At 51.5% G+C, this 26,024-nt stretch overlaps 1 protein-coding gene across 1 annotated transcript in view; it reads right to left on the bottom strand.

The window, feature by feature from the left end:
- LOC135235040 (eukaryotic translation initiation factor 4 gamma 3-like) overlaps nt 1-23,789 on the bottom strand; it is a 51,773-nt gene extending 27,984 nt beyond the window's left edge. Inside the window, exons 1-5 of the mRNA XM_064300239.1 lie at nt 23,053-23,789; nt 6,408-6,471; nt 4,239-4,406; nt 1,585-1,674; nt 1,164-1,196 (exon numbers count right to left, since the gene is read on the bottom strand). Of these exons, the coding sequence (XP_064156309.1) occupies nt 1,164-1,196; nt 1,585-1,674; nt 4,239-4,406; nt 6,408-6,471; nt 23,053-23,213 (516 nt within the window). The 5' untranslated portion in view covers nt 23,214-23,789. The remainder of the gene's footprint in view (nt 1-1,163; nt 1,197-1,584; nt 1,675-4,238; nt 4,407-6,407; nt 6,472-23,052) is intronic.
- Between the last annotated feature and the right edge of the window lie 2,235 nt (nt 23,790-26,024).

Raw genomic sequence — 26,024 nt, 5'->3', positions numbered from 1 at the left:
CACTCTCCAGCCACGCCCGGCGCGGGCTGCAGGCGGTCCCTGCGATGGCGCCCGCAGGCTCAGGGCTGTATTTACCTGCAGCCGGTGGAAACGCGCAGAGAGCAGGAGAGGTGAGCGGGCGACACGCCGCGCGGGGGGGGGGGGGGGAACAGCACTCTGAGGTGCGGCCGTATCGAGTGTCAGGAGCCACGGAAACAGAGCCGGTGCGAGGGGGGGTGTCTGAGCACCGTCAGAGCACCGTCAGCGTGAGTGTGCAGAAAACAAACCCCCCCCCCCCGGCGCAGGGCTGCTCCCCTGCCAGACGCTAACAGCTGCAGTCTGCAGGCACACTCACCCCAGCAGCACGTGCGACAGCCAATCACACGCAGGGGGGGCTGTGACCTCACTCAGGGGGGGGCTGTGACACCAGAAGGGCAGGGCTACCCACAGAGGAACCCCCCCACCCACCACCCCCCCAGGGGTGAGCCCTGCCAGTAGACACTGGGAGACAAGGGGCTGATCTGAAAATAGTGTACACCATGCTTCTGTTAATGTGAGAACCACACCCGGCACGTACACACACACACACACACACACAGATACACACACCCGGCACGTACACACACACACACAGATACACACACCCGGCACGTACACACACACACACACACACACACACAGATACACACACCCGGCACGTACACACACACACACAGATACACACACCCGGCACGTATACACACACACACACAAGCACACACACACACACACACACAGATACACACACCCGGCACGTATACACACACACACACACAAGCACACAAACACACACACACAGATACACACACACACACGCATGCATGCGCACACGCGCGCACGCACATACACACGCACTCACACACTCACACACTCTCACACTCTCACACTCTCACACTCTCACACTCTCACACTCTCACACTCTCACACTCTCACACTCTCACACTCTCACACTCACACACTCACACACTCACACACACTCACACACACACACACACACACACACACACACACACACACACACACACACACACACACACACACACACACACACACACACACACACACACACACAGCGCTGCAGCGGACAGAGGAAGGTGTGGGCCTGTGTCTGGGGAGCAGCTCAGTCAGACTGAGAGAAGCCTCACCTGGTGGTGTGATGCCCGAGGACCTGCCGCAAACTGGAGGGGGGGAGGAAAGAGAGAGAGGAAGAGAGAAGGGGGGGGAAGAGCAACAGATGAGAATAATGGATGTGGCACACAGTCCTGTGCCACGCACACACACGCGCTCTCTGTCTCACATTTACACATACGCACGCATGCACGCACACACACACACACACACACACACACACACACACGCACGCACGCACACGCACAGAAAGGCATACATGCACACAAACACCTCATTAGACTCAAAGCTACATAGTAAGAGCAGGAGTGTGAGGACCCAGAGGCGCAACACTGACCACCAGACAGGCATACCACACCCCCACCACTGACCCCGCCCTGCCCCGCCCCCTCCCCTCCCCCTCCCCCCCGCCCCCCAGGCAGGGGCGGGGCCACTCACCGGGCGACTCTGCGGCTGGGCATTCATTGGCTGCGTTGGCGGAGAGTACACAAGCTGGGTGGCAGCATTCTGCCCAGAAGGGTACGGAGACTGCAGGAGGGAGGGGGAACGGGGGGAGGGGGAGAGAGAGAGGAGAGGGAGGGGGAACGGGGGGAGGGGAGAGAGAGAGAGAGGAGAGGGAGGGGGAGGGTGGAGGTGGAGAGAGAGAGAGAGGAGAGAGAGATGAGAGAGGGGGGAGACAGGGAGAGAGAGAGGAGATGAGAAGATAGGAGGGGGGAGACAGGAGAGAGAGAGAGTAGGAAGAGAGGGGGAGACAGGGAGAGAGAGAGAGAGAGGGAGAGGGAGAGAGAGAGAGAGAAAGATGGGGGGAGACAGGGAGAGAGAGAGAGAGAGAGAGAGAGAAGATGGGGAGGGAGACAGGAGAGAGAGAGAGAGAGAAGATGGGGGGAGAGACGAGAGAGAGAGAGAGAGAAGATGGGGGGAGAGACAGGGAGGGAGAGAGAGAGAGGAGAGAAAGATGGGGGGAGAGACAGGGAGAGAGAGAGAGAGAGAAAGATGGGGGGAGACAGGGAGAGAGAGAGAGAGAAAGATGGGGGGAGGGGGAGACAGGGAGAGAGAGGGTTAGAGAGCCCTACGGTCAGACAGAAGCACGTTCATTCACACACAGCGCACAGCCAGACTGAGCTGGTGAAGCTGAGCAGCTGATTGGAGCTCAGGGTGTGGAGGGCGTGAAACTATGCAGTGCAACGCAGAGACAGACTTCCCTACACTGGGAGGCTCAGGCTGAAGCCTGCTCTGAGTCAGGGTTAAACCTGCTCTGACTCGGGCTGAATCCTGCTGTGACTCGGGGTGATCCCTGCTCTGACTCGGGGTGATCCCTGCTCTGATTCGGGGTGAATCCTGCTCTGATTCGGGCTGAATCCTGCTCTGATTCGGGGTGAATCCTGCTCTGATTCGGGCTGAATCCTGCTGACTCGGGCTGAATCCTGCTCTGACTCTGGGTGAATCCTGCTCTGACTCAGGCTGAACCCTGCTCTGACTCTGGGTAAACAGTGTGTGGTCGGCCTCCCAGGGGAACCAGCTCAGAACAGCTGAGTCACTCTGCTATAACAACAGAATATGTGCATGATGTGTGTGTGTTTGTGTGTGTGTACACGGAAACAGCAATACAAGAATACAGCTCAGATGCAGTAAGAGCTAAAAACAGATACAATAAAATGAAGGAGTAAACAGAGGAGGGGCTGTACAAGCACACAGTAAACACAGTGAACTACTGAGGACCTGCATGCACACACACACACTCACACACGTACACACTCACACTCACACTTACACACACAGTAAACATACTGAACTACTGGGGACCTACACGCACACGCACACACAGTAAACATACTGAACTACTGGGGACCTACACGCACACGCACACACAGTAAACATACTGAACTACTGGGGACCTACACGCACACGCACACACAGTAAACATACTGAACTACTGGGACCTACAGCACACGCACACACATAAACTCACTACTAACTGCACACACCACACCACACACACACGACACACACACAAAACCAACACTACTGAACTACTGGGGACCTACACGCACACACAGTAAACATACTGAACTACTGGGGACCTGCATGCACACTGACTCAATAGTATCTACACACAGACACACACACACACACTCAGCCTCATGCTCACGCACACGTGCACACACACTCAGACTCATGCTCTCACACACACACACGCAAACACACATGTGCACGCACACACTCATGCTCACGCTCATGCACACGCACTCGCACTCACACTCATGCTCACTCACACATACTCACACTCGCTAACGCTCACACACACACACACACACACAGGCCTCTTGGGGATGAGAGTGGCGGTTGACGGTGCTGGACACAGACAGACACGGACAGAGACGCAGAACGGAGGAGAGAGCAAGAGAGAAAAAGAAAGGGATAGAGATATAGGAATATAGAGATAGTGATACAAACATGGACAGTGGTATACAGAAATAGAATGATAGTGAGAGATAGGGTTACAGTGAGATAGTGATGTAATGAAACAGAAACAGAGTGATGAAGAGATGAAGTGATACAGAGAGATATAGAGAAAGAAAGTGATAAAGAGATGTGATATTGTGATACACAAATAGTGCGATCGAGAGAGATAGTGATATAGAAAGATTGATAGAGTGATAGAGGGAGATAGGGATAGAGCGATACAGAGATATAGAGAGAGTGCGATCGAGTGATATAGAAATAAAGTGATAGACGGGGACAGGGATAGGGTGATAGAGAGACAGAGATAGAGAGATAGTGTGATATAGAAATAGAGTGATAGACGGGGACAGGGATAGGGTGATAGAGACAGAGATAAAGAGATAGAGTGACAGTGTGATATAGAAATAGAGTGATAGACGGGGACAGGGATAGAGCGATAGAGTGACAGAGAGATAGAGTGACAGTGTGATATAGAAATAAAGTGATAGACAGGGATAGATTGATAGAGACAGAGATAGAGAGATAGAGTGATAGTGTGATAGTGTGGTATAGAAATAAAGTGATAGACGGGGACAGGGATAGGGTGACAGAGAGATAGAGAGACTGGCGGCGTTGCACGGCGCACTCACCCCTCTGTCTGAATCGCAGCTCTTAAGGTAGCGATATAGATGAGCTGTAGATACTGATACCTGAGAGAGTCCAGGGGAGGAGCCGTGGCCGGGGGGCGTTCCCGCCAGGTTTGGGTGTCCCTTAGTGATGTCGTGAGTAGTGTAGGGCGGGCCACTGGGCCTGGGAACCTGAATCACAGAGAGAGAGAGACACAGTCACACGCCAAGCGACACGCCTGCCTGTCCCCACCCGCCTCAGGCCAGAGCAAGCGATCACCAAGAGAGAGAGGGACAGCGCTGACACATCTCAGACCAGAGCAATCGATCAGCGAGAGAGAGAGAGGGGTAGCGCTGATGCATCTCAGACCAGAGCAATCGATTAGAGAGAGTGGCAGCGCTGACACACCTCAGGCCAGAGCAATCGATCAGTAAGAGAGAGGGGCAGCGCTGACGCATCTCAGACCAGAGCAATCGATCAGCGAGAGAGGGGCAGCGCTGACACATCTCAGACCAGAGCAATCAATCCGTGAGAGAGGGGCAGCGCTGACACATCTCAGACCAGAGCAATCGATCATTGAGAGAGAGCAGCAGCTCTGAGATCTCAGCCCAGAAGAGTCACATGAAAGAGAGAGAGAGAGAGAGAGAGAGAGAGGAAAGGCACCTTTTCTTATAGCCTTATCCCACCTCAGACCAGAGAAATCGATCAATGAGAGAGAGATGTGCAAAGAGCAGAGGGAGACACTTCCTTCCTCTGACATCACCACAGAGACAATGCAGCACAGAGAGGAAGAGTGCTCCACACAGAGAGGAAGAGCGCTCCACACAAAGGGCTTTATTTAGGGAACCACCCAGACAGAGCCAATTCATTCCATCTCCATCGCTACGCGCGCACACGCACACACCCACACACACACAAACTTACACACACACACACACACACACACACATTCACATACTGGCACACACTCACGCTCAGGTGCAGTAATCTCAGGTGCAGTGATGTCAGGTGCTGTGTGCACACGCCCCCTTTATCTTGCACAGTCCTGTGCCACACACACACACTCTCTCTCTGTCTCATATTTAGGCTAAGAGGCTAATCCTAAATGCTACACTTTCCTGATGTGAAAATGTCCAAGATCAGCTGATCCCGCGTGGGGGGGGGGGGGTGTGCACTGGCCGCAGGCCCGGGGGGGCTGACCAAGCGTAAAATCTGCTGATGCAGCGCTTCAGGATTAACATTCTCTCTTACAGCTGTGTGTACACGACCTGCCACCGGGAAGGGACCTCACATCTCTACCATAGAGCAGAGATATCACACACATACACGTACGCACGCACATGCCCGTGCGCACACACACTCGCATGCACACACACACACACTCTCTCATTAGAGAGGAGGTGAACAGGGCTGTGTGGAGCATCAGGGGTTAGAGAGGAGGTGAACAGGGCTGTGTGGAGGCTCAGGAGTTAGAAAGGAGGTGAACAGCACTGTGTGGAGGAACAGGGGTTAGAGAGGAGGTGAACAGGGCTGTGTGGAGGAACAGGGGTTAGAGAGGAGGTGAACAGAGGTGTGTGGAGGAACAGGGGTTAGAGAGGAGGTGAACAGGGCTGTGTGGAGGAACAGGGGTTAGAGAGGAGGTGAACAGGGGTGTGTGGAGGAACAGGTTAGAGAGGAGGTGAACAGAGGTGTGTGGAGGCTCAGGGGTTAGAGAGGAGGTGAACAGCGCTGTGTGGAGGAACAGGGTTTAGAGAGGAGGGGAACAGGGCTGTGTGGAGGCTCAGGGGTTAGAGAGGAGGTGAACAGGGCTGTGTGGAGGCTCAGGGGTTAGAGAGGAGGTGAACAGGGCTGTGTGGAGGCTCAGGGGTTAGAGAGGAGGTGAACAGGGCTGTGTGGAGGAACAGGTAAGAGAGGAGGTGAACAGGGCTGTGTGGAGAAACAGGGGTTAGAGAGGAGGTGAACAGAGGTGTGTGGAGGAACAGGTAAGAGAGGAGGTGAACAGCACTGTGTGGAGAAACAGGGGTTAGAGAGGAGGTGAACAGGGCTGTGTGGAGGAACAGGTAAGAGAGGAGGTGAACAGGGGTGTGTGGAGGAACAGGGGTTAGAGAGGAGGTGAACAGGGGTGTGTGGAGGAACAGGGGGTAGAAAAGAGGTGTGAGGAGGTGATCAAATGATTAGGGAATCACACTCACACTGTAGACGGCCGCGACTCCGGGCTGTGTGGAAAAGATCCGATCGTCCGGGATTCTGGGGATTCTGGGAAATGGATGCATTAAGGAAAACGCAGCCGCAGTGCCCCCTTCAGGTTGGATGACTCAACAACAGGGTACATTTTTTTTCCTTTTTCCTGAACTGTATTTTCAGTCAGATTTTGGGGAAAAAGAGAGAAACAAGAAATTGTTTAACACACATTCTTTTGAACAGCTTCTTTTAACAAATAAAGTGGAAAATAAGGTCAATTAAACAGTGTACGGACATGAAAAACTAAATCTGGTAAAAAGCAAAAAACTAATTGAACTAGAAGACAAGACAGGCCATTTCCACATGCAGGACATTCATCAAAAGCCAATAATATCTTCCATGCGCTTTACGTCATGAGATGCAGGCATGTTCCTGACTTCCGGTTTAAACCCCAGCCACTCTTAAGCGTTTTAGTTGGTTAGTGCAGCACCACGTGGCCAATCGGCACTACCCTTGTTCAGCAGCCAGATAGGAGTTCTGCAGCGCCGCCCAGCTGATAGGTGCGCGAAGCCATTTGGAAGCAATACGCGTTAAAGCAACAGGCCACGCCCACTGCTACGTGGTCCTGCAGCCAATCAGAGTAAAAAGCAGACCGGTTCCTATTCGCCCCATGACCAAGCTTTCCGCAAAGTTTCATTCATAACTTCAAGAAATATCCTAATAGACAGAGGGACACACAAACCCCGTCCTCCAGCTTCAGTACACGCGAGCGAGCGCAGTGGCAGCAGGGCAGGCCTTCAGGAGGGACAGAACTACAGGAGGGACAGAACTACAGGAGGGACAGAACTACAGGAGGGACAGGCCTACAGGAGGGACAGGACTACAGGAGGGACAGGACTACAGGAGGGACAGGCCTTCAGGAGGGACAGAACTACAGGAGGGACAGGACTACAGGAGGGACAGGACTACAGGAGGGACAGGCCTACAGGAGGGACAGGACTACAGGAGGGACAGGCCTACAGGAGGAACAGGACTACAGGAGGGACAGGACTACAGGAGGGACAGGCCTACAGGAGGGACAGGACTACAGGAGGGACAGGACTACAGGAGGGACAGGACTACAGGAGGGACAGAACTACAGGAGGGACAGGACTACAGGAGGGACAGGACTACAGGAGGAACAGAACTACAGGAGGGACAGGCCTACAGGAGGGACAGAACTACAGGAGGGACAGGCCTTCAGGAGGGACAGAACTACAGGAGGGACAGGACTACAGGAGGGACAGGCCTTCAGGAGGGACAGGACTACAGGAGGGACAGAACTACAGGAGGGACAGGCCTACAGGAGGGACAGAACTACAGGAGGGACAGGACTACAGGAGGGACAGAACTACAGGAGGGACAGGCCTACAGGAGGGACAGGACTACAGGAGGGACAGGCCTACAGGAGGGACAGAACTACAGGAGGGACAGGCCTACAGGAGGAACAGAACTACAGGAGGGACAGGACTACAGGAGGGACAGAACTACAGGAGGGACAGGACTACAGGAGGGACAGAACTACAGGAGGGACAGGACTACAGGAGGGACAGGCCTACAGGAGGGACAGAACTACAGGAGGGACAGGACTACAGGAGGGACAGAACTACAGGAGGGACAGGCCTTCAGGAGGGACAGAACTACAGGAGGGACAGGACTACAGGAGGGACAGGCCTACAGGAGGGACAGAACTACAGGAGGGACAGGCCTACAGGAGGAACAGAACTACAGGAGGGACAGGACTACAGGAGGGACAGAACTACAGGAGGGACAGGACTACAGGAGGGACAGGCCTACAGGAGGGACAGGACTACAGGAGGGACAGAACTACAGGAGGAACAGAACTACAGGAGGGACAGGCCTTCAGGAGGGACAGGACTACAGGAGGAACAGGACTACAGGCCTACAGGAGCAACAGGACTACAGGAGGAACAGGCGTACCGGTGGGACAGGCCTACAGGAGCAACAGGACTACAGGAGGAACAGAACTACAGGAGGGACAGGACTACAGGAGGGACAGGCCTACAGGCCTACAGGAGGAACAGGCGTACAGGAGGGACAGGCCTACAGGCCTACAGGAGGAACAGGCTTACAGGCCTACAGGAAGAACAGAACTACAGGAGGAGCAGGCGTACAGGAGGAACAGAACTACAGGAGGAGCAGGCCTACAGGCCTACAGGAGGAACAGAACTACAGGAGGAGCAGGCCTTCAGGCCTACAGGAGGAACAGAACTACAGGAGGAACAGAACTACAGGAGGAGCAGGCCTACAGGCCTACAGGAGGAACAGAACTACAGGAGGAGCAGGCCTACAGGCATACAGGAGGAACCTGTTTCACAACTGCACGCTGCTCCGGTCACATGGTTTCAGAGAAAACGTGGGGCAGGCTCTCCCCCCTCATTCGCTCCTCTCCTTCCTCCCTACTGCTCCCCAGACACACCTGGGGCCGCGTCTCAACCTGGCACCATGGCAACGGACAACAACGGGAGGTTTTCGGAAACCCCAACGGCCGCCCCGCTCAGCCTCCCAGAAGGGCCCAGGGACAGTCCAACCCCTTCCCAATTCCGGCCCGTTCCCCGGGAACGTCTCAGAGCAGACCCTGCTTGCAGACGAAGCACAGCAGCCTCCTCTTCCTCCCTCCTCCACAGAGCTCTAACTCAGAAAGAGGCACAGAGCGTGGCAGCGCTTGGATAGCACAAAGATTTAAAGAACAAAGACCCCGTTCAGGAGCACACGTCACACCACACGCCGGACGGGCCCCCACACCTGCAGCTACAGAAGCTCCAGGCGGGGAATCTCCACCTGCGTCCCCGCGCTGCCCAGGGGAGTGGGAGGAGCAGGCGGGGAGGAGGAGGCGGCCGGAGCAGAATCTGCTGAGTCAGCACAGGCCACGCCTCGGTCTGGGGCCAGCAGGGAGATCGGCAGCGACACAGCTCTCAGCACAGCCTCCAGGAAGATACTCTCCGCAGAATCCATTCAGGCTAAACCCAGAAGGCAACCTCTCAGACCCACTGACACTGAAGCAAGGAGGAGGTTACAGGATTGAGGCGATTCAAACCAGGAAGAGAAGAGAGAATTGCTGCAGCCTGCTGAGTCATACATATCCTGGCTTCACATCACAGCAGTGACAACATGTGCAAACCCCCCCCCCCCCAGAAAAATTAAATACATAAATAAAAACTATATATATATATAAATGTATATATATACATATATATAAATATGTATACACACACACACACACAAGTAATAAAAAGAGGCCCACTGGACCAGCTCAGCAGCCTTCCTCTACTCTCCGGTGAGCTGGTGAGCTCTGCCTCATGACAGTCACCTATGATGAGAAAAGTTCCATTCTGTCCTGAGTACCCAATCACAGCGCTCCCTGTGGATCACTGTCACTGGCCAATCAGCACCGAATGCACACGGCATGCAAACCAATCAGAGCGCTGCATGATTACACCTAGCTCTGGCTACGGACAGACAAAATACACCTGGTCCGGAAACCATCCCATGGGAGTCATGGCAACCCGAAATCAGACTGGGGAGCATCCCAGCCCCTCCTCTGCTCCCCGCTCAGCCAATCAGGGCCCGTTAAAACAGCCGCTCTTCTACAGCCCGTCCCGCCCGGCACCACGCCCTCCCTAACGTTGCCACGGCGACGCAGGGCTCCAGCAGGCACAGGACCAGCTCTGGCCAAAAAGCGTCTCCCTCCAGCCGATAAGATACACTCTCACGCCATCGGGACACCCCGGAAACAAACGAGTGAAGAACTACAGCGGCAGGAGTTTCATCTCACAGCTGAAGAAAAAACAACAGAACGAGCAGAGAGAGACCCGCCAGGCCAGCCGTTCTGCCACAGAGAAGAGCAAGAAAAAAAGAAACCTGCCACTGCCTGCCCTGGACAGCAGGTGGAGCAGTGGAGCAGTGCATCCAGGAGGGGTCTGGGGGGGGGGGTACGGAGGGGGGGTCGGGGCTGTGTGGAGCCGCCATTGTCTGGAACGCGCTGTGGCGGTGGTACAGAACATGCTGCAGACTGGTCTCAAACAAACCCCCCATCCCCCTCTCTCACAGGACACAAACACAACGCCCCCCCCACCCCCCGGCAGGGAGCCCCATTCATGTGTGACTGACCCCGTTCACCTCTCTCAGAGAAAGGGGGAGGGGGGGTGGAGAAAAGCAAGAGCGAGAGAGGGGCAGGGGGGGGTGGAGTGGAGTGTGGGAGAAGAGAAGGAGGGGAGCAAGGGGGGGGTCACATAGAGAATGAGGGAGGGGGAAATGCCAGAGAAAATTAGGGGATATAGAGAGAGGGAGATGAAGGAAAAAAACAGAACGAGCACAGCCAGACTGAGCCCTATCAGAGCACAGCCACACTGAGGTTTATCAGAGCACAGCCACACTGAGTCTCCATCAGAGCACAGCCAGACTGAGCCCTATCAGAGCACAGCCACACTGAGCTCTATCAGAGCACAGCCACACTGAGTCCTATCAGAGCACAGCCACACTGAGTCCTATCAGAGCACAGCCACACTGAGTCTCTATCAGAGCACAGCCACACTGAGGTTTATCAGAGCACAGCCACACTGAGCCTCTATCAGAGCACAGCCACACTGAGTCCTATCAGAGCACAGCCACACTGAGTCTCTATCAGAGCACAGCCACACTGAGTCTCTATCAGAGCACAGCCACACTGAGTCTCCATCAGAGCACAGCCACACTGAGTCTCCATCAGAGCACAGCCACACTGAGTCTCTATCAGAGCACAGCCACACTGAGTCTCTATCAGAGCATAGCCACACTGAGTCTCCATCAGAGCACAGCCACACTGAGTCTCCATCAGAGCACAGCCACACTGAGTCCTATCAGAGCACAGCCACACTGACTCTCTATCAGAGCACAGCCACACTGACTCTCTATCAGAGCACAGCCACACTGAGTCTCTATCAGAGCACAGCCACACTGAGCCCTATCAGAGCACAGCCACACTGAGTCCTATCAGAGCACAGCCACACTGAGCCCTATCAGAGCACAGCCCCACTGAGCCCTATCAGAGCACAGCCACACTGAGCCCTATCAGAGCACAGCCACACTGAGCCCTATCAGAGCACAGCCACACTGAGTCCTATCAGAGCACAGCCACACTGAGCCTCTATCAGAGCACAGCCACACTGAGTCCTATCAGAGCACAGCCAGACTGAGCCCTATCAGAGCACAGCCCCACTGAGCCCTATCAGAGCATAGCCACACTGAGTCCTATCAGAGCACAGCCACACTGAGCCCTATCAGAGCACAGCCACACTGAGTCCTATCAGAGCACAGCCACACTGAGTCCTATCAGAGCACAGCCACACTGAGTCTCTATCAGAGCACAGCCACACTGAGTCTCTATCAGAGCACAGCCACACTGAGTCTCTATCAGAGCACAGCCACACTGAGCCTCGATAAGAGCACAGCCACACTGAGCCTCTATCAGAGCACAGCCACACTGAGCCTCTATCAGAGCACAGCCACACTGAGCCTCTATCAGAGCACAGCCACACTGAGCCTCTATCAGAGCACAGCCACACTGAGCCTCTATCAGAGCACAGCCACACTGAGCTTGGTGCAACACTGCGTTTGATTGACAGGGCCGTTCAGATTTACGAAACGGTCTGAGCGTCTCCTTGCGGACACTGGGAGGGATCACGGGAAGCGACGCGGAATTCCCAGGAAGGGTTCCCAAGATCCTCTTAAACAAACCGCTGCATGACCCCTGGCAGCTAGCGTGTAAACGCGTGTCTGCTCTCTGTCTGCCAGCCCGCTCACTGTGAGTTCTACTGCCCTGGACCCTGCTGACAGTGTTCTACTGCCCTGGAGTCCGCTCACTGTGAGTTCTACTGCCCTGGACCCTGCTGACAGTGTTCTACTGCCCTGGAGTCCGCTCACTGTGAGTTCTACTGCCCTGGACCCTGCTCACAGTGTTCTACTGCCCTGGAGTCCGCTCACTGAGTGTTCTACTGCCCTGGACCCTGCTCACAGTGTTCTACTGCCCTGGAGCCCGCTCACTGTGAGTTCTACTGCCCTGGAGCCCGCTCACTGTGAGTTCTACTGCCCTGGAGCCCGCTCACTGTGAGTTCTACTGCCCTGGACCCTGCTCACAGTGTTCTACTGCCCTGGAGCCCGCTCACTGTGAGTTCTACTGCCTGACCTGCTGACGTGTTCTACTGCCCTGGAGTCCGCTCACTGAGTGTCTACTGCCTGACCCTGCTGACAGTGTTCTACTGCCCTGGAGTCCGCTCACTGAGTGTTCTACTGCCCTGGACCCTGCTCACAGTGTTCTACTGCCCTGGAGTCCGCTCACTGAGAGTTCTACTGCCCTGGAGCCCGCTCACTGTGAGTTCTACTGCCCTGGACCCTGCTCACAGTGTTCTACTGCCCTGGAGCCCGCTCACTGTGAGTTCTACTGCCCTGGACCCTGCTCACAGTGTTCTACTGCCCTGGAGTCCGCTCACTGAGTGTTCTACTGCCCTGGACCCTGCTCACAGTGTTCTACTGCCCTGGAGCCCGCTCACTGTGAGTTCTACTGCCCTGGACCCGTCACTAGTGTTCTACTGCCCTGGAGTCCGCTCTCTGAGACTTCTACTGCCCTGGAGCCCGCTCACTGTGAGTTCTACTGCCCTGGACCCTGCTCACAGAGTGTTCTACTGACAGGGCCGACCACTGCAGCCCTGGAAAACGTTCCAGATCATGTCTGGCTTTGGCCCGGAGGACCACCCTGAAGCTTCACGAGCTGCCAATCACGGGCGCCTGTCACGCACGCGTCACACAGAACCGGTTAGCCTGCTGCAACAGCTGCCTTTAGAACCACGCGTCATTTCATTACCCCGAGTCCTTTACGCACGCGAAACAGCCTTTGAAGATTAGGAGCAGAACAGGTTTTCGTATAAACGCTAAACCTGCTGGACAGCAGCTGATTTAAAGCAGCTAAATTTCCGCTTCAGAACTACACTCCTTACGCCAGGGCTGTGGCTGAAACTGTCGCTTAAATTCCTTCCAGAATTCCGCTAATTCTTCAGCGTGACGAGTCATCAGAACCTGAGATTGTTCTGCGACTGCACAGAGAGGAAGTCCAGAGGAAGAGTGCGGAATGGGGTCAGAGGTCATTCTGATGCGTACAGGAAGGATCCCGGAGGAGGAAGGAATCGGTTACTGTAAGCACGGCCGGGGACTCCCAGGCCAGGGGTTTCTGGGACAGGGCGCGACACCGCAGGAGGAACCAGAACCCAGCCGTATAGGTGAAAACCGCCACAGCAGGGGCAAGATGCTGACCCGGAACAACTATCGTCCTCACGGAGGGGGCAACGACCTGACGGCTAAATCCTGAACAGGCGCGACCCCTCTGGGCTGTCCCAGTACCAGCAGCCGGATGCGTACGTTAGCGGGAGTTAGCGGGCGAGGGATTAGCCCGCAGGCCCAGGCTGTGCGGCCCCAGCAGAAAGCTTCCTTTGTGGCACCTCAGCGCTCACAGATCTGATCGCGGGTCCGGGGGCGCAAGGGGGGGTAACAATGGCGCTGCTGTTTCGCTGATTCACACAGCCACGGCAAGCTGTGTGGCCGCAGTGCGCTATCAAACACAGACGAGGGCGCCGTGATTTTACAACCCCGCACACAGGGACCCGGCTTTACCGCTAAACCACCGTTAGCCAGAGCCACTGGGTTAGCATTATTACCGCTAAACCACCGTTAGCCTAAACCACTGGGTTAGCATAGCGCATTACCGCTAAACCACCGTTAGCCTAAGCCACTGGGTTAGCATAGCGCATTACCGCTAAACCGCCGTTAAACCTGCTGCAGGGTGAATAGGCCAGTGGGTTAGCATAGCGCATTACCGCTAAACCGCCGTTAAACATGCTGCAGGGTGAATAGGCCAGTGGGTTAGCATAGCGCATTACGCTAAACCGCCGTTAAACCTGTTGCAGGCATAGCCAGTGGGTTAGCATAGCGCTTTTACGCTAACCATCGTTAACCTGCGAGGGTGAATAGGCCAGTGGGTTAGCATAGCGCATTACCGCTAAACCACCGTTAAACCTGCTGCAGGGTGAAGAGGCCACTGGGTTAGCATAGCGCATTACCGCTAAACCACCGTTAAACCTACTGCAGGGTGAATAGGCCAGTGGGTTAGCATAGCGCATTACCGCTAAACCACCGTTAAACCTGCTGCAGGGTGAAGAGCCCACTGGGTTAGCATAGTGCATTACCGCTAAACCACCATTAAACCTGCTGCAGGGCGAATAGGCCACTGGGTTAGCATAGCGCATTACCGCTAAACCACCGTTAAACCTGCTGCAGGGTGAAGAGGCCACTGGGTTAGCATAGCGCATTACCGCTAAACCACCGCTAAACCTGCTGCAGGGCGAATAGGCCAGTGGGTTAGCATAGCACATTACCGCTAAACCACCATTAAACCTGCTGCAGGGTGAATAGGCCAGTGGGTTAGCATAGCGCATTACCGCTAAACCGCCGTTAAACCTGTTGCAGGGTGAATAGGCCAGTGGGTTAGCATAGCGCATTACCGCTAAACCACCGTTAAACCTGTTGCAGGGTGAATAGGCCAGTGAGTTAGCATAGCGCATTACCGTTAAACCTGCTGCAGGGTGAATAGGCCAGTGGGTTAGCATAGCGCATTACCGCTAAACCACCGTTAAACCTGCTGCAGGGTGAAGAGGCCACTGGGTTAGCATAGCGCATTACCGCTAAACCACCATTAAACCTGCTGCAGGGCGAATAGGCCAGTGGGTTAGCATAGCGCATTACCGCTAAACCACCGTTAAACCTGCTGCAGGGTGAATAGGCCAGTGGGTTAGCATAGCGCATTACCACTAAACCACCATTAAACCTGCTGCAGGGTGAATAGGCCAGTGGGTTAGCATAGCGCATTACCGCCAAACCACCGCTAAACCTGTTGCAGGGTGAATAGGCCACTGGGTTAGCATAGCGCATTACCGCTAAACCACCGTTAGCCTAAACCACTGGGTTAGCATAGCGCATTACCGCTAAACCACCGTTAAACCTGCTGCAGGGTGAAGAGGCCAGTGGGTTAGCATAGCGCATTACCGCTAAACCACCGTTAAACCTGCTGCAGGGTGAAGAGGCCAGTGGGTTAGCATAGCGCATTACCGCTAAACCGCTGTTAAACCTGCTGCAGGGTGAAGAGGCCAGTGGGTTAGCATAACAAAAACAGAGCAAAGGGACCGCAGGGACAGGTTTATGGCTGACGGGTGCGATAGCCCCTCTTACATAATTTATGATTCATAAGTGAGTTTCAGCACTAATCAGGCGTGGCTAGCCCAGACGCTCACTGATGACCAGGGAACAAACCTCTGGAGCTATAAATCAACCTGCTGCTGCTCCACACGCCCGTCCAAACTGAGCCACACTGACAGAGAAACCACTGCAGCCTGTTCAGGACAGAATCGAAAGTAAAAAAAAAACAAAAAAAAATCACAAACCCCACGACTCGCCCAGGCAGCGCAGGCCAGATCAAAGAGCAGACGGCTGTAAATCTGCAAAAGGCTGTGAGGCTGTAAATCTATCACTCCAGCACTGAGGAGTGACTTCATATGCAGGGCAGGGCTGAGACTGGGGACCCCAGCACACTGACGCAGCCCGAGGAAGAGTACGGCTGAGAGGAAGAGGTTAATCGGGCGGGGCACCAGTGAGGAGGAACAAGGGGAGAACACACTGAGGAGATACAGGGAGAGAGGAAGGAGAGAGAGAGACGAGGAGAGAGAGACAGAGAGGATGAGAGAGAGAGGAGAGAGAGAGGAGAGGGAGGGAGAGAGGCGAGAGAGCAGGGAGAAGGAGTAGAGAGAGAGGGAGAGGGAGGGAAAGAGGAGGGCGAGAGAGGGAGGGAGGAGAGACAGAGAGGGATAGAGATATAGAGAGGGAGGTAGAGGAAGACAGAGAGGGAAGGGGGAGAGAGAGAGGGAGGGAGGAGAAAGACAGAGAGGGATAGAGATATAGAGAGGGAGGTAGAGGGTAGAGGAAGACAGAGAGGGAAGGGGGGGAGAGGGAGAGAGAGAGGGAGGTAGAGGGTAGAGAAGACAGAGAGGGAAGGGGGAGAGAGTAAGAGAGGAGAGAGAGAGGAGAGAGGAGAGAGAGAGAGAGGAGAGAGAGGGAGAGGAGAGGAGAGAGAGAGGAGAGAGAGAGAGAGAGAGAGAGAGAGAGAGAGAGAGAGAGAGAGAGCGAGAGAGAGAGAGCCTAAAGGCGTAGGGTGGACTTTGTACATCATGCGGCTTCCTTGAAATCTTATGATCTGGCTGAGTCCGGAAGTGCAACCCTGACCATGTGTGAGACTGGAACACAAACAGGCCATACGGGGGGGGGGGGGGTTATTACCACAGTGAAAACCACAGGAACTCAAGAACAGCCCAGCGTCACAGCAGGGCTAACCTGTGCCTTTATCATCACACACCAGCGTCACAGCAGGGCTAACCTGTGCCTTTATCATCACACACCAGAATCACAGCTCTGGGGTCAACGACAGCCCATCTACATTACCATACACCTCACACACTGACACCATGACTCAACAGAAACCAGACCTCATTGGTCAACAGTGAGGCAGGCTGCAAGGCCTGTGTGGTAAGCAGGGGACGGAGCCTAAAGCATGAATATTCAAATAAGGCCCCGAAGTCCAGTAGCGCTGCTGGTGCTCTTTTATACCTGACAGTCAATTTGATCGATTAACCCCACTGATTGGCCAGCGATTTAACTCGCCTGGTGTTGCAGGTTTAAATCAGTTCTGATTAGAGGGGACAGTACTGTTGGATTTGAGTATTACTGGCCTAAGCGGACATCCATATTAATTCTGCATTTTTTTTAAAAAGCCAATGAAAAATCAAGCCTATAGAAGGCGGCTGGAAACAGAAGATGCTCTTCCCTTAGCCATCTGACAAACAGCTCCTTTCCTTGGCTCTCTGCAGGACTGAGCTGGCAGCACCGTACACAGCTGGGATTCCTGTACTTTCCTCTGGACGAGTCCAGAAACGCGCGGCCAAGAGGAACTCGCAGGAGACCGCTAAAAAAAAATTCCAATTCCGAGCGATCCGCGAGACAGACAGACGCAGGGAGGGGGACGTCCGGTACAGCGATAACGCCTGCAGGTCCACCGCGCTGGGTTAACAGGCTGACCCAGCAGACCGCACCGGCCCAGACAACCCAGCCTGGGGTCGCGCAAAAACCAGACCCACATCCGCTGGCATCAACCAGATTTAACCAGGAGACCAGCGTCCAGCCCCAGTGGGGGGAAACAAAAAAATAATAATAATCACCATAGCAACAGAAAAGCATCTGGTTGTGCTTTGTGCAGTCCGAGACTTTGTGCAGTATCAGCCCAGCCATGCAGCAGTGAGCGCTGCGCACAGCATCACAGGTTAGCCAAGCGTACGCTCACCGGTACTCAGCAGCTCGATTAGCACGTAATTAGCACGTAATTAGCCATTAAACCGTGACCCGCCGCGGGACAGGGGTTCCCTGGCTGAAGGGGGCCACAGGAACGTACGCTCTACCTCACCGTCGCACGTTAAAAACGCACGTGGGAAAAAAAAGGTTTGTGTGAGAAACACGTGTGAGGGGGGCAGTGGGAGAGGAGGGGAGATGACAGTGATAGACGAGAGGATCGGAGGGAGGGAAAAAAAGATGTAATGAAAGAGCTGGGACAAGCCCGAGGAGTGGTCAGCAGTTATTCGTAAGCACGAAGGGACGGGCGCGCAATGTTCCCTCTGAGGGAACCGCGATCCCAATCTCTCTGTGCGTTAAGAAGCCACAGTGACCGCCGCGGCGGGAAACAGGAAGCTGAAGGTTCGAGGCGCGGCGTGCGATCGGAACGCTTCCTGTGTGGTGCTGAGGGAGGAGAACGCAGAGACGACCGCGATCGCAGATCAACGGTTTCATAACGGGAGATAAAAACTTCTGTGAAGTGGAAGTAATTTTCCCAAGTTCCAAAAGAGGTGAACTCAAGGAGGAAGTTCTAAACTAATTAGGCTCTGATAGTCTGTCTGGCTGTTGGTTCAAAACCCTCCTCTGTGCTTTGCAATCCAATTAGGAAGCAATAAAATACAGCTGACAGAACTAGGCACTCAGGTATGAATTTGATATTGAGGTAGTCGGTATGGCTGAATCTTACCGTCTACCGACAGTTTGTGATTTAAACTTGTTTGGTTCATTTCCTGAGGTTTGCAGGTGAGGTGCAGACCCTAGGTAAGGGCCAGGTATTTGCATGTGTCAGTGCTGTTAGGGGACTGATGGGCCAAATTACAGGGAAGGGTTAGGATAATTGTTTTTGGTGCTGTTCTGAAATACATACATTCCCTTTATTTTAACATCTGTGGAGGGATGATTTACATGGGGCAGTTTTGCTGTTGAGAAGACCATGAGAAGATTGGTAATACACACAAAGAGGAGCGGTCCTAAAATATATCCTTGAGGGACTCCAATAATATATAGGAAGTAGGCAGACTTTGTAAGTACAATCTGAAGTTCAATTTGGTTCTTTTTAAAACATGATGACAGTATTAAAATAGTAGAAGCAGACAGATTGTAAGTCAACAGTCTAACAGTAAAGAATGGCTGCCATTATCAAAAGCCTTACTGAAGTCAAAAAATTGCTCCAGTACAGTTACCATTATTGAAAGAGACACTGACATGTTCGTAATAAATACAGAAGCTGCCATTGTAGATGTGCTTTTAATTTAAAACTACATATCGACCGCTTGCTGAGGATGTGGAGCCTTGTAATTTTGAGGTTGCAGAACAATTCAAGCTTTGTTTGCTTATATGAAGTTGTCGCTGCTGTCGTCTATGGTTACACGTGCTAGCATAGCATGTAGCAGTATACCGGGAACACCGTTCAGCAGGACTAATACTTCACCTACCTATACATAGTGGGAATGAAAAACAGATTAGTGAATCAATTCATAACATGATTAAACCTGTAAAAAAAAATGGCTGAGGTGTAATTTACTCAAATTAATACCAAGACCAGACATTCAATTCAATTCAACGCTCAAATCATTACAAGCTTTTAGAATTAATTCGTGGGAGGCTTTAGGGGAAAATGAGTAGAAGTTATGAATGAAATAATCATTCAAAATGTGAGCAATTTTCTGACACGGAGAGCGCAGGAAACCTTGCGAGAGTATTTCAGTTGTGTTTTGCCTCTCGCTGCTCGTGACAGAATTAAGTGTCAATCAGAGGCCTTTCAGATTCAAAGCTGTGATGCTTATTAAGAGCTGATAATAGGCTGTTTACGGGTCTTACCGCACGCATGGGTATACGCACTCTTTTTTTTTTAAATGCCATTTCATCCTCACGAGAGTGGGAATTATCACTTTGCTGACTCCCGACAGCTAAATTTAAAAAGTTCCTTATTAATCAAATGGCGGAGGCTGGAGGGTAACGCATTATTTGAATTTTGAAGTCTACCCCGTATTTATTTCTGAGTAATTTCATTAAAGAAGAAGCGAAGATATTTGTTCAGATTTTTCCAAGGGTGTATCCTCCACCCGTTGTTATTTTTTACTTTCAGTACTGTACACTTAATGTTCGGATTTGGGGGGCACAGGTTAGGGCATCTTTTGGTGAGTGTGTGTTTTGTGTTTAGAAGTGTTTATAATCTTTCAGAGCAACATGAGGAAATTGACGGAAGGTGCTGCTCAGACGATCCCAGAGGCTGCGCTACTGCACATTGGTGGAGGTACGGAGAGCTAGCATGTAAAGTACTCTGACACTGTGAAGGGTGGAGCAAGAATGTGATCCATCATCATCATCATCATCAAGTGATCCCCACTTATTTATGGTCAGTGATTGATGAGGAGCAGCCACCTTTTGACCCAGCTTGGAAGGGACTATCCCAAACTAGAGCCACTTTCCCAAAAGATGTGACCGCACATGAAAACAATGTCCCGTAGGTTCGCGCAGACTCAGTAAATTAGCCGTGATTAGCCAGCCTAAACTCTGGATATCCTACAGACCGCTTCGAACGGCAGCAGCACTAAGACGCCCTAAGGCTAATACAGCTCTCAAGCGCAGATGCTAGACGCATTTTGGGACACGTTTACGCAAACCGGAGGGTGTGATTGTTTGCTGAACGTTAAATATAAATAAAAGACTCTGAGCTGAAGTTAATGCAGTATGTCATCTCTGTCAGGGAGGTGCACTGTTGCTTCACCAGCCAAATTACAGTCGCGGATAACAGATCACCGTCTCTCAGGCAGTAGGAAACATGGCCACTCTTTCTCAGATTTCGTCTTCAGCAGAGCCGTGTTTTTAGAACAATCTTAGACCAGCAAGTGAGCCGCGTTCAGGAATACAGTCCAGCGAAAATAAATCTCAGCCTCTGGCACGTTTCCCAGGTAACTTCCCATTGCATGCCGAACATTCATTTCCTTCTCTCTTTTCTTACGGGTTATCATACGAACTTGAAAACTAGAAAAGAGAAATACAGAAGAAGCGGCGCTACCTCGCAGCACAGAAAGAATGTGCCCTATTGCCCAGCGCGCGCGTGGACGGCAGACCTGCCGGGAAAGGGCAGGACACTGTACACAAAGCGCCCGAAAGCAGAACCGGCGTAAATACTCCCCACAGGTCCGTCCAAGATAAACACACCGCACAAACGGGAAACGCAGCATCACTTCCTGGTGTCAACCTGCTGACATTCGCACACAGTCACGGTGGCAAACCCAACCACTCCTGGTAGTGAGTTTCCAACCTTTAGTGTCGCCAAGTGTTGCCACAAAGGTATAAGAACAGTGTTGTATAGTGACAGTAAGGGAATAGTATTAGTTATTATCGTCCCATTTGTCAGATAAAATTAAAACGGGCCAATTCTGAAACCTCTGTCCGTTCTTGTGTTTGAGTTTATGCCATGTTCACTATTGGCTCATACTGCTGTGAGGGTAGTTTCGTGACGACTTAATGCACCACTGCCAACTGCCACGCCAGTCGTTGTCATTTGATTAACTGGATACAGTCATCCACCTTATATTTTTAACTGGCAATACGCCAAAACAGTGTCACTGATAATTAGCCCAAAGAAAACGGACCGTTCATTACATTACATTACATTTATTTGGCAGACGCGTTTATCCAAAGCGACGTACAAAAAGTGCATTTCATGGTCATAGACAACTGCTAAACACAGGTTCAGTAAGATACAATACTTATTTTGTACAGCTATTTCTAGCCAAGACACAGTTTAGTTCACACAGTGAACACTATTCAGACCTAACCTCTGCAAAGCCAACTAGGCAGAAGAACACTAGTCAAGGAACACTCTCAACCCCGTAATCATTCTGGCGGTCTCTTCTGTATTGCGTATTTCTCGTCTAATTGCGTTCCCTGGGTAGACCCGGAATGGTCCAGAAAGTCAAGTTTACGAGAAGCAGGATTGAACGCACCTTGCGTACACCTTGAACCTCTTGACGCAGCATTAAATGCGATCACACCTGCGCAACCAGCGACCCCAGAGCCATGCACGGATGTCACCAGAACGTAGCTTGCACAATAACGCACAATGCAGCCGGAATACTAAGACTACCATTCCTGGCGACAACAATATATCCCAATTTCTAAACGAAAGACACTGGCATAAAATATACATTGGCCGTGTCTTTTCACATTAATCAAATACAACTTCATGACATTATTCTAGTCGTCACACCGGTGGTTTGAGACTGCCTGGCACCTTGCTAGTTAGCAATGTAAACAAAGACAAGTGAATCCCGTCGTTATAAAACATTGTCAGAAATCCCCATCCGTCTATTAAAGCAACATCATTACAATCATCCAAGATCATCGGCTAATATTATGCGAATAGTGGGATAGCACATATGTGCCCATAACCGCGGCTGAAAGACCGGTATGCTAATGTTGCGAGCTACAGCTAGTCAGCTCACAAAGGCTAGTCAGCACTGTGGAAAAGGCCAGAGCTAAGCTACAACCCCCTGCAGCAAACGAAACCATCCTGACACCGTGGCAGGCCCTACGTACCAGCGAGCTAGCCAACTTAGACATCTAAAATAAAATGCTAATGTCGACCAGCTAACTGAAATACACATACATAACGTTAACACAATACACAATGAATGCTCACAGGTATCGTTCTTCTCCGTGGGGCTTTAAATCCGGGTTGCGTTACTAGCCAAGCAGATTAGCCTGCTAATGCTCGACAGCGAATGCTAGCTGAATAGTGCTAGTTAGCTGCACTCCATCACACTGTGAAAACGAAACTGCCAAGTTCACCGAACAAAGGCGACTTGCGGATACCTCGATCCTCCCCACTTTACTTCTTCCTCGGAAACTGAGAGCGAAACTTCGTCTTTAGAGCGAATATATAAGACACAAGTTCACAAAAAAATAAATGATCGTTAAAGTTACTCTGTAAACCGATACAGCGAAAGCTAAGATTACATTACATTTACCCTGAGCCGGTATGATTAACCCCTGTCTCCGTAGCAGGCAAGCTAACTCACCCCCCGTAAACCCCCCCCCCCCCTCCTCTCCTTCCCAAAACAAGGAGATTTTTTTCTCTAAAGGGAAACCCCGATGCAATGGAGGGGAAACATTTTGAGTGAAGGATACTGCGGCGGTGGCACGACGGGCGCCTGCGGGGTGACCGGGGCTCCGGGTAGCGCAACGGAGGTCAGAGTAGCCCGCAGTTGGCTCGATGGAGATGGCCCAGGTCCGGGTCCAGTTCCTGCGGCAGCGGCTGATTTCGGTACCGCTATCGGCGGCAAACTCATTGCAAAAAATTTAACCAAAAAAAAAAAATAGAAAATATGTACAATAATAAATAGCTATCTAGCTATCAATGCACTGATGTAAAAAAATTATACATAGCTGGCTATCTAGCTATATTTAAAAAATACAGCAACTAATTCCTCCCACACCAGGCCTTCGCCAGCTAGCTAACTCAAAAATGCCTTTTTAATGGAAAGAGTAACGTTAGCTCGTTAGCTAGCTAGCTGTGTTTTATTGGGATTTTATCTTCATGGGGGACGGTGGGGGGGTTGTATCCCCCTCCCCGGCTGGGGTGTCCGTGGATCCGGTTCGGTTCTGCTTCCCGGAGGAATGTCGCCGGCTTCTCCAACTTCACTTGTTTAATCTTGATCTTCAGAAAATGTTGTTTTTTAAAAGTCCTTTTTCACTAAGAAGGGAGATTTCGCTCAACATGGCGCTGCGGCCGCCTCCAGCAGTCCGGCAGGACGGACGATTCGGAGAACATCGGACAATTCCGGAAATACTCGGACTGCCTCCGGCGAAGGGAGTGACTTCAACGTTCGTGTATCTCCGACTTCGCTCGTCATCAAACCAAGTGAGACCCGCAGAAACCAGTAAGGTTACAGAAGGTATCGGCTAAATTGTGTAGGTGTATTCTATATATACAGGTATGATGAATTCATATATAATTAACTGACCATCACGGAAAAGAACAGTCACAACACAGATATTGCGGTTGTTTATGGGAATGTGTGCTTTCACTTTATAAGATAATCCTCTTATCTTTTGTGTGGTAAATCGGTGTCCTGAATTCGCCTTTCATACACTGCAAGTCAAATAATTGCGCAGCGACATCTAGCGTAGGCTAGGATGGAACGCAGTGCAACCCGCTTAATATAAACAGCGTTCATCCGAGACAATTTTATGAAGAAGGTCTGGAAACATTGCACAATTCCAGTTGAACAGGAAATAACCAGGTACTGTTCCAGTTATCAGTTCACCTTTTCTGACGAGGGCAGAACTCAATCTGTCTTGTGTTCCTCATGGCAGAACATAAATGGTCTGTGACCAGATTTTTATAAATCTTTTCTGTGAGCTTTGTAACAAAAATGAAATTGGAAAATTGGAAAGCAGCGTTAATCCAGCGTTAGAAAAAAAACAATTAAGGAGGGACCACATCCTAAACATGGTGTGTGTGCTTGTGCTTTTCTGTGTTCATGCATGCATGCGTGAGTGAGAGAGAGAGAGAGATATCCATTATTCAAATTTTTGAATCATTAAAATTTTTTATTATTTATTTATTTTTTTACTCTTAATTTATAGACTCTGTGGAAGTAGCCGCTATCAGTAAGGAACCAACTCAGTTTAAAACCGCATCTGAGTCATAAACACTTTGTTTATGTTATGTCTATTGTTGAGGTATCGTTCCGGTGCACGCGATGGGTATGGAATGCGGACTGTGCCAGTGTCGAAAGTGACCTGCAGCCCCACATGGCAGCTCACAGCTGGCGCTAGCATCGGTCTGGGAAGGGAGGGCTTTAGCCAGCTGGGATGACAGTGTCTCATTGACCACCAGCGACCCCTGCTGGTCAGTATGGGCCCTGCAAGTCCACCTGTTGAGCTTCCTTAGGCTGGTGTTTCAGCCCACTCTGGTTTACAGTGCGACAGAGATCGCACAGAGATTTTGGGCGGAACCAAATCCTAACATATTGTGCACATTGTCACACCAACAGCAACATTATTCATGACCTTATCGCTGTTCAACTCTTTGAGTGTAATGCTGGTAATGTGCTTTGCCTTCATTTTCTGGGGGTAGAACAGAGACCTCTGTTTAAAGAACTTCAAGCTTTTTTTAGAGATGCCAGTTTCCACATCACAGTCCGTAAAATCAAGTCTTGGGGAATATGTCTTGTGCTTCTTACACGAGGAACATACCTCCTGCGTCTGCTTTGAAAATGAGAACACAACGTAAAGTCAAAGGGAGGTCCGAGAGCAGAGACTCACCTTTTTTTTTTGGTGCTACTGTGCTAAATGCTATTTTAATCCTTTTTTAAATCTGAACTTTAAAAAAATCAAGACACCCAGGATGAAGGTCTCCTAGCCACTGTATCTTCTGACACTGGGAGGGGAAAGGGAGTTTGAATTGCTTGGATGCAACAACATTTTTAAACCCTTATTCTGATTTGTCTTGTCAGAACGCAGATGTGCCATTTATAAGCTTTGCCTGCTCTGAGATTGCAAACAAACAGCTGAAAACGAAAAAGCTGGAAATTAAAAAAATAATAATAAAGATCAGAATTAAGAATCAATACAGATGTGATACTTTCAGTTTTGTAACCCATTTTAATTACAACCCCCCCCCCCCCCTTACAGGCAATTGGCGATGACTGAATAAAGTGACTCACCCTTGACTCGTTTGAATGTCATTCTTTATTCCAACTGTCTTTCAAAAGTCAGCGCAAATAGAGGCACTGAATTAACTGGGCTGAAATGGACTCAAGTCCCTTATGGCTGTGCTGTCAGTGCCATTCCAGACTGAGTCTGTATCCCAGCTCTCCTCTGCACTGGTGACTGCAGACAGCCTCTCCTTCCTTACGGGCAGTCTTATGGTGGACCGCACAGGTAACGGTGATGTCATAGACATAGACACAGGTGGGTGATTCTGGTCCTGGAGGGCCGGTGTGTGTTCTGTTTTCTTTTTTTTTTCTTCCACCAGTTACCCTGGCTGAATGAGCCAATCGGCTGTATGCCCCAACGCTGGTTCACTCTTAGATTACATCACAGTAAAGCGTTTCATAGAGGGACACAAGAACAGTCTACGGTTGCCGTTCATG

This window comes from Anguilla rostrata, chromosome 11 (assembly GCF_018555375.3).
Source record: "Anguilla rostrata isolate EN2019 chromosome 11, ASM1855537v3, whole genome shotgun sequence".
Taxonomy (NCBI): Eukaryota; Metazoa; Chordata; class Actinopteri; order Anguilliformes; family Anguillidae; genus Anguilla; species Anguilla rostrata.
The sequence above is the reverse complement of the archived record's forward strand: the minus strand, read 5'-3'. Positions and strand labels throughout refer to the sequence as shown.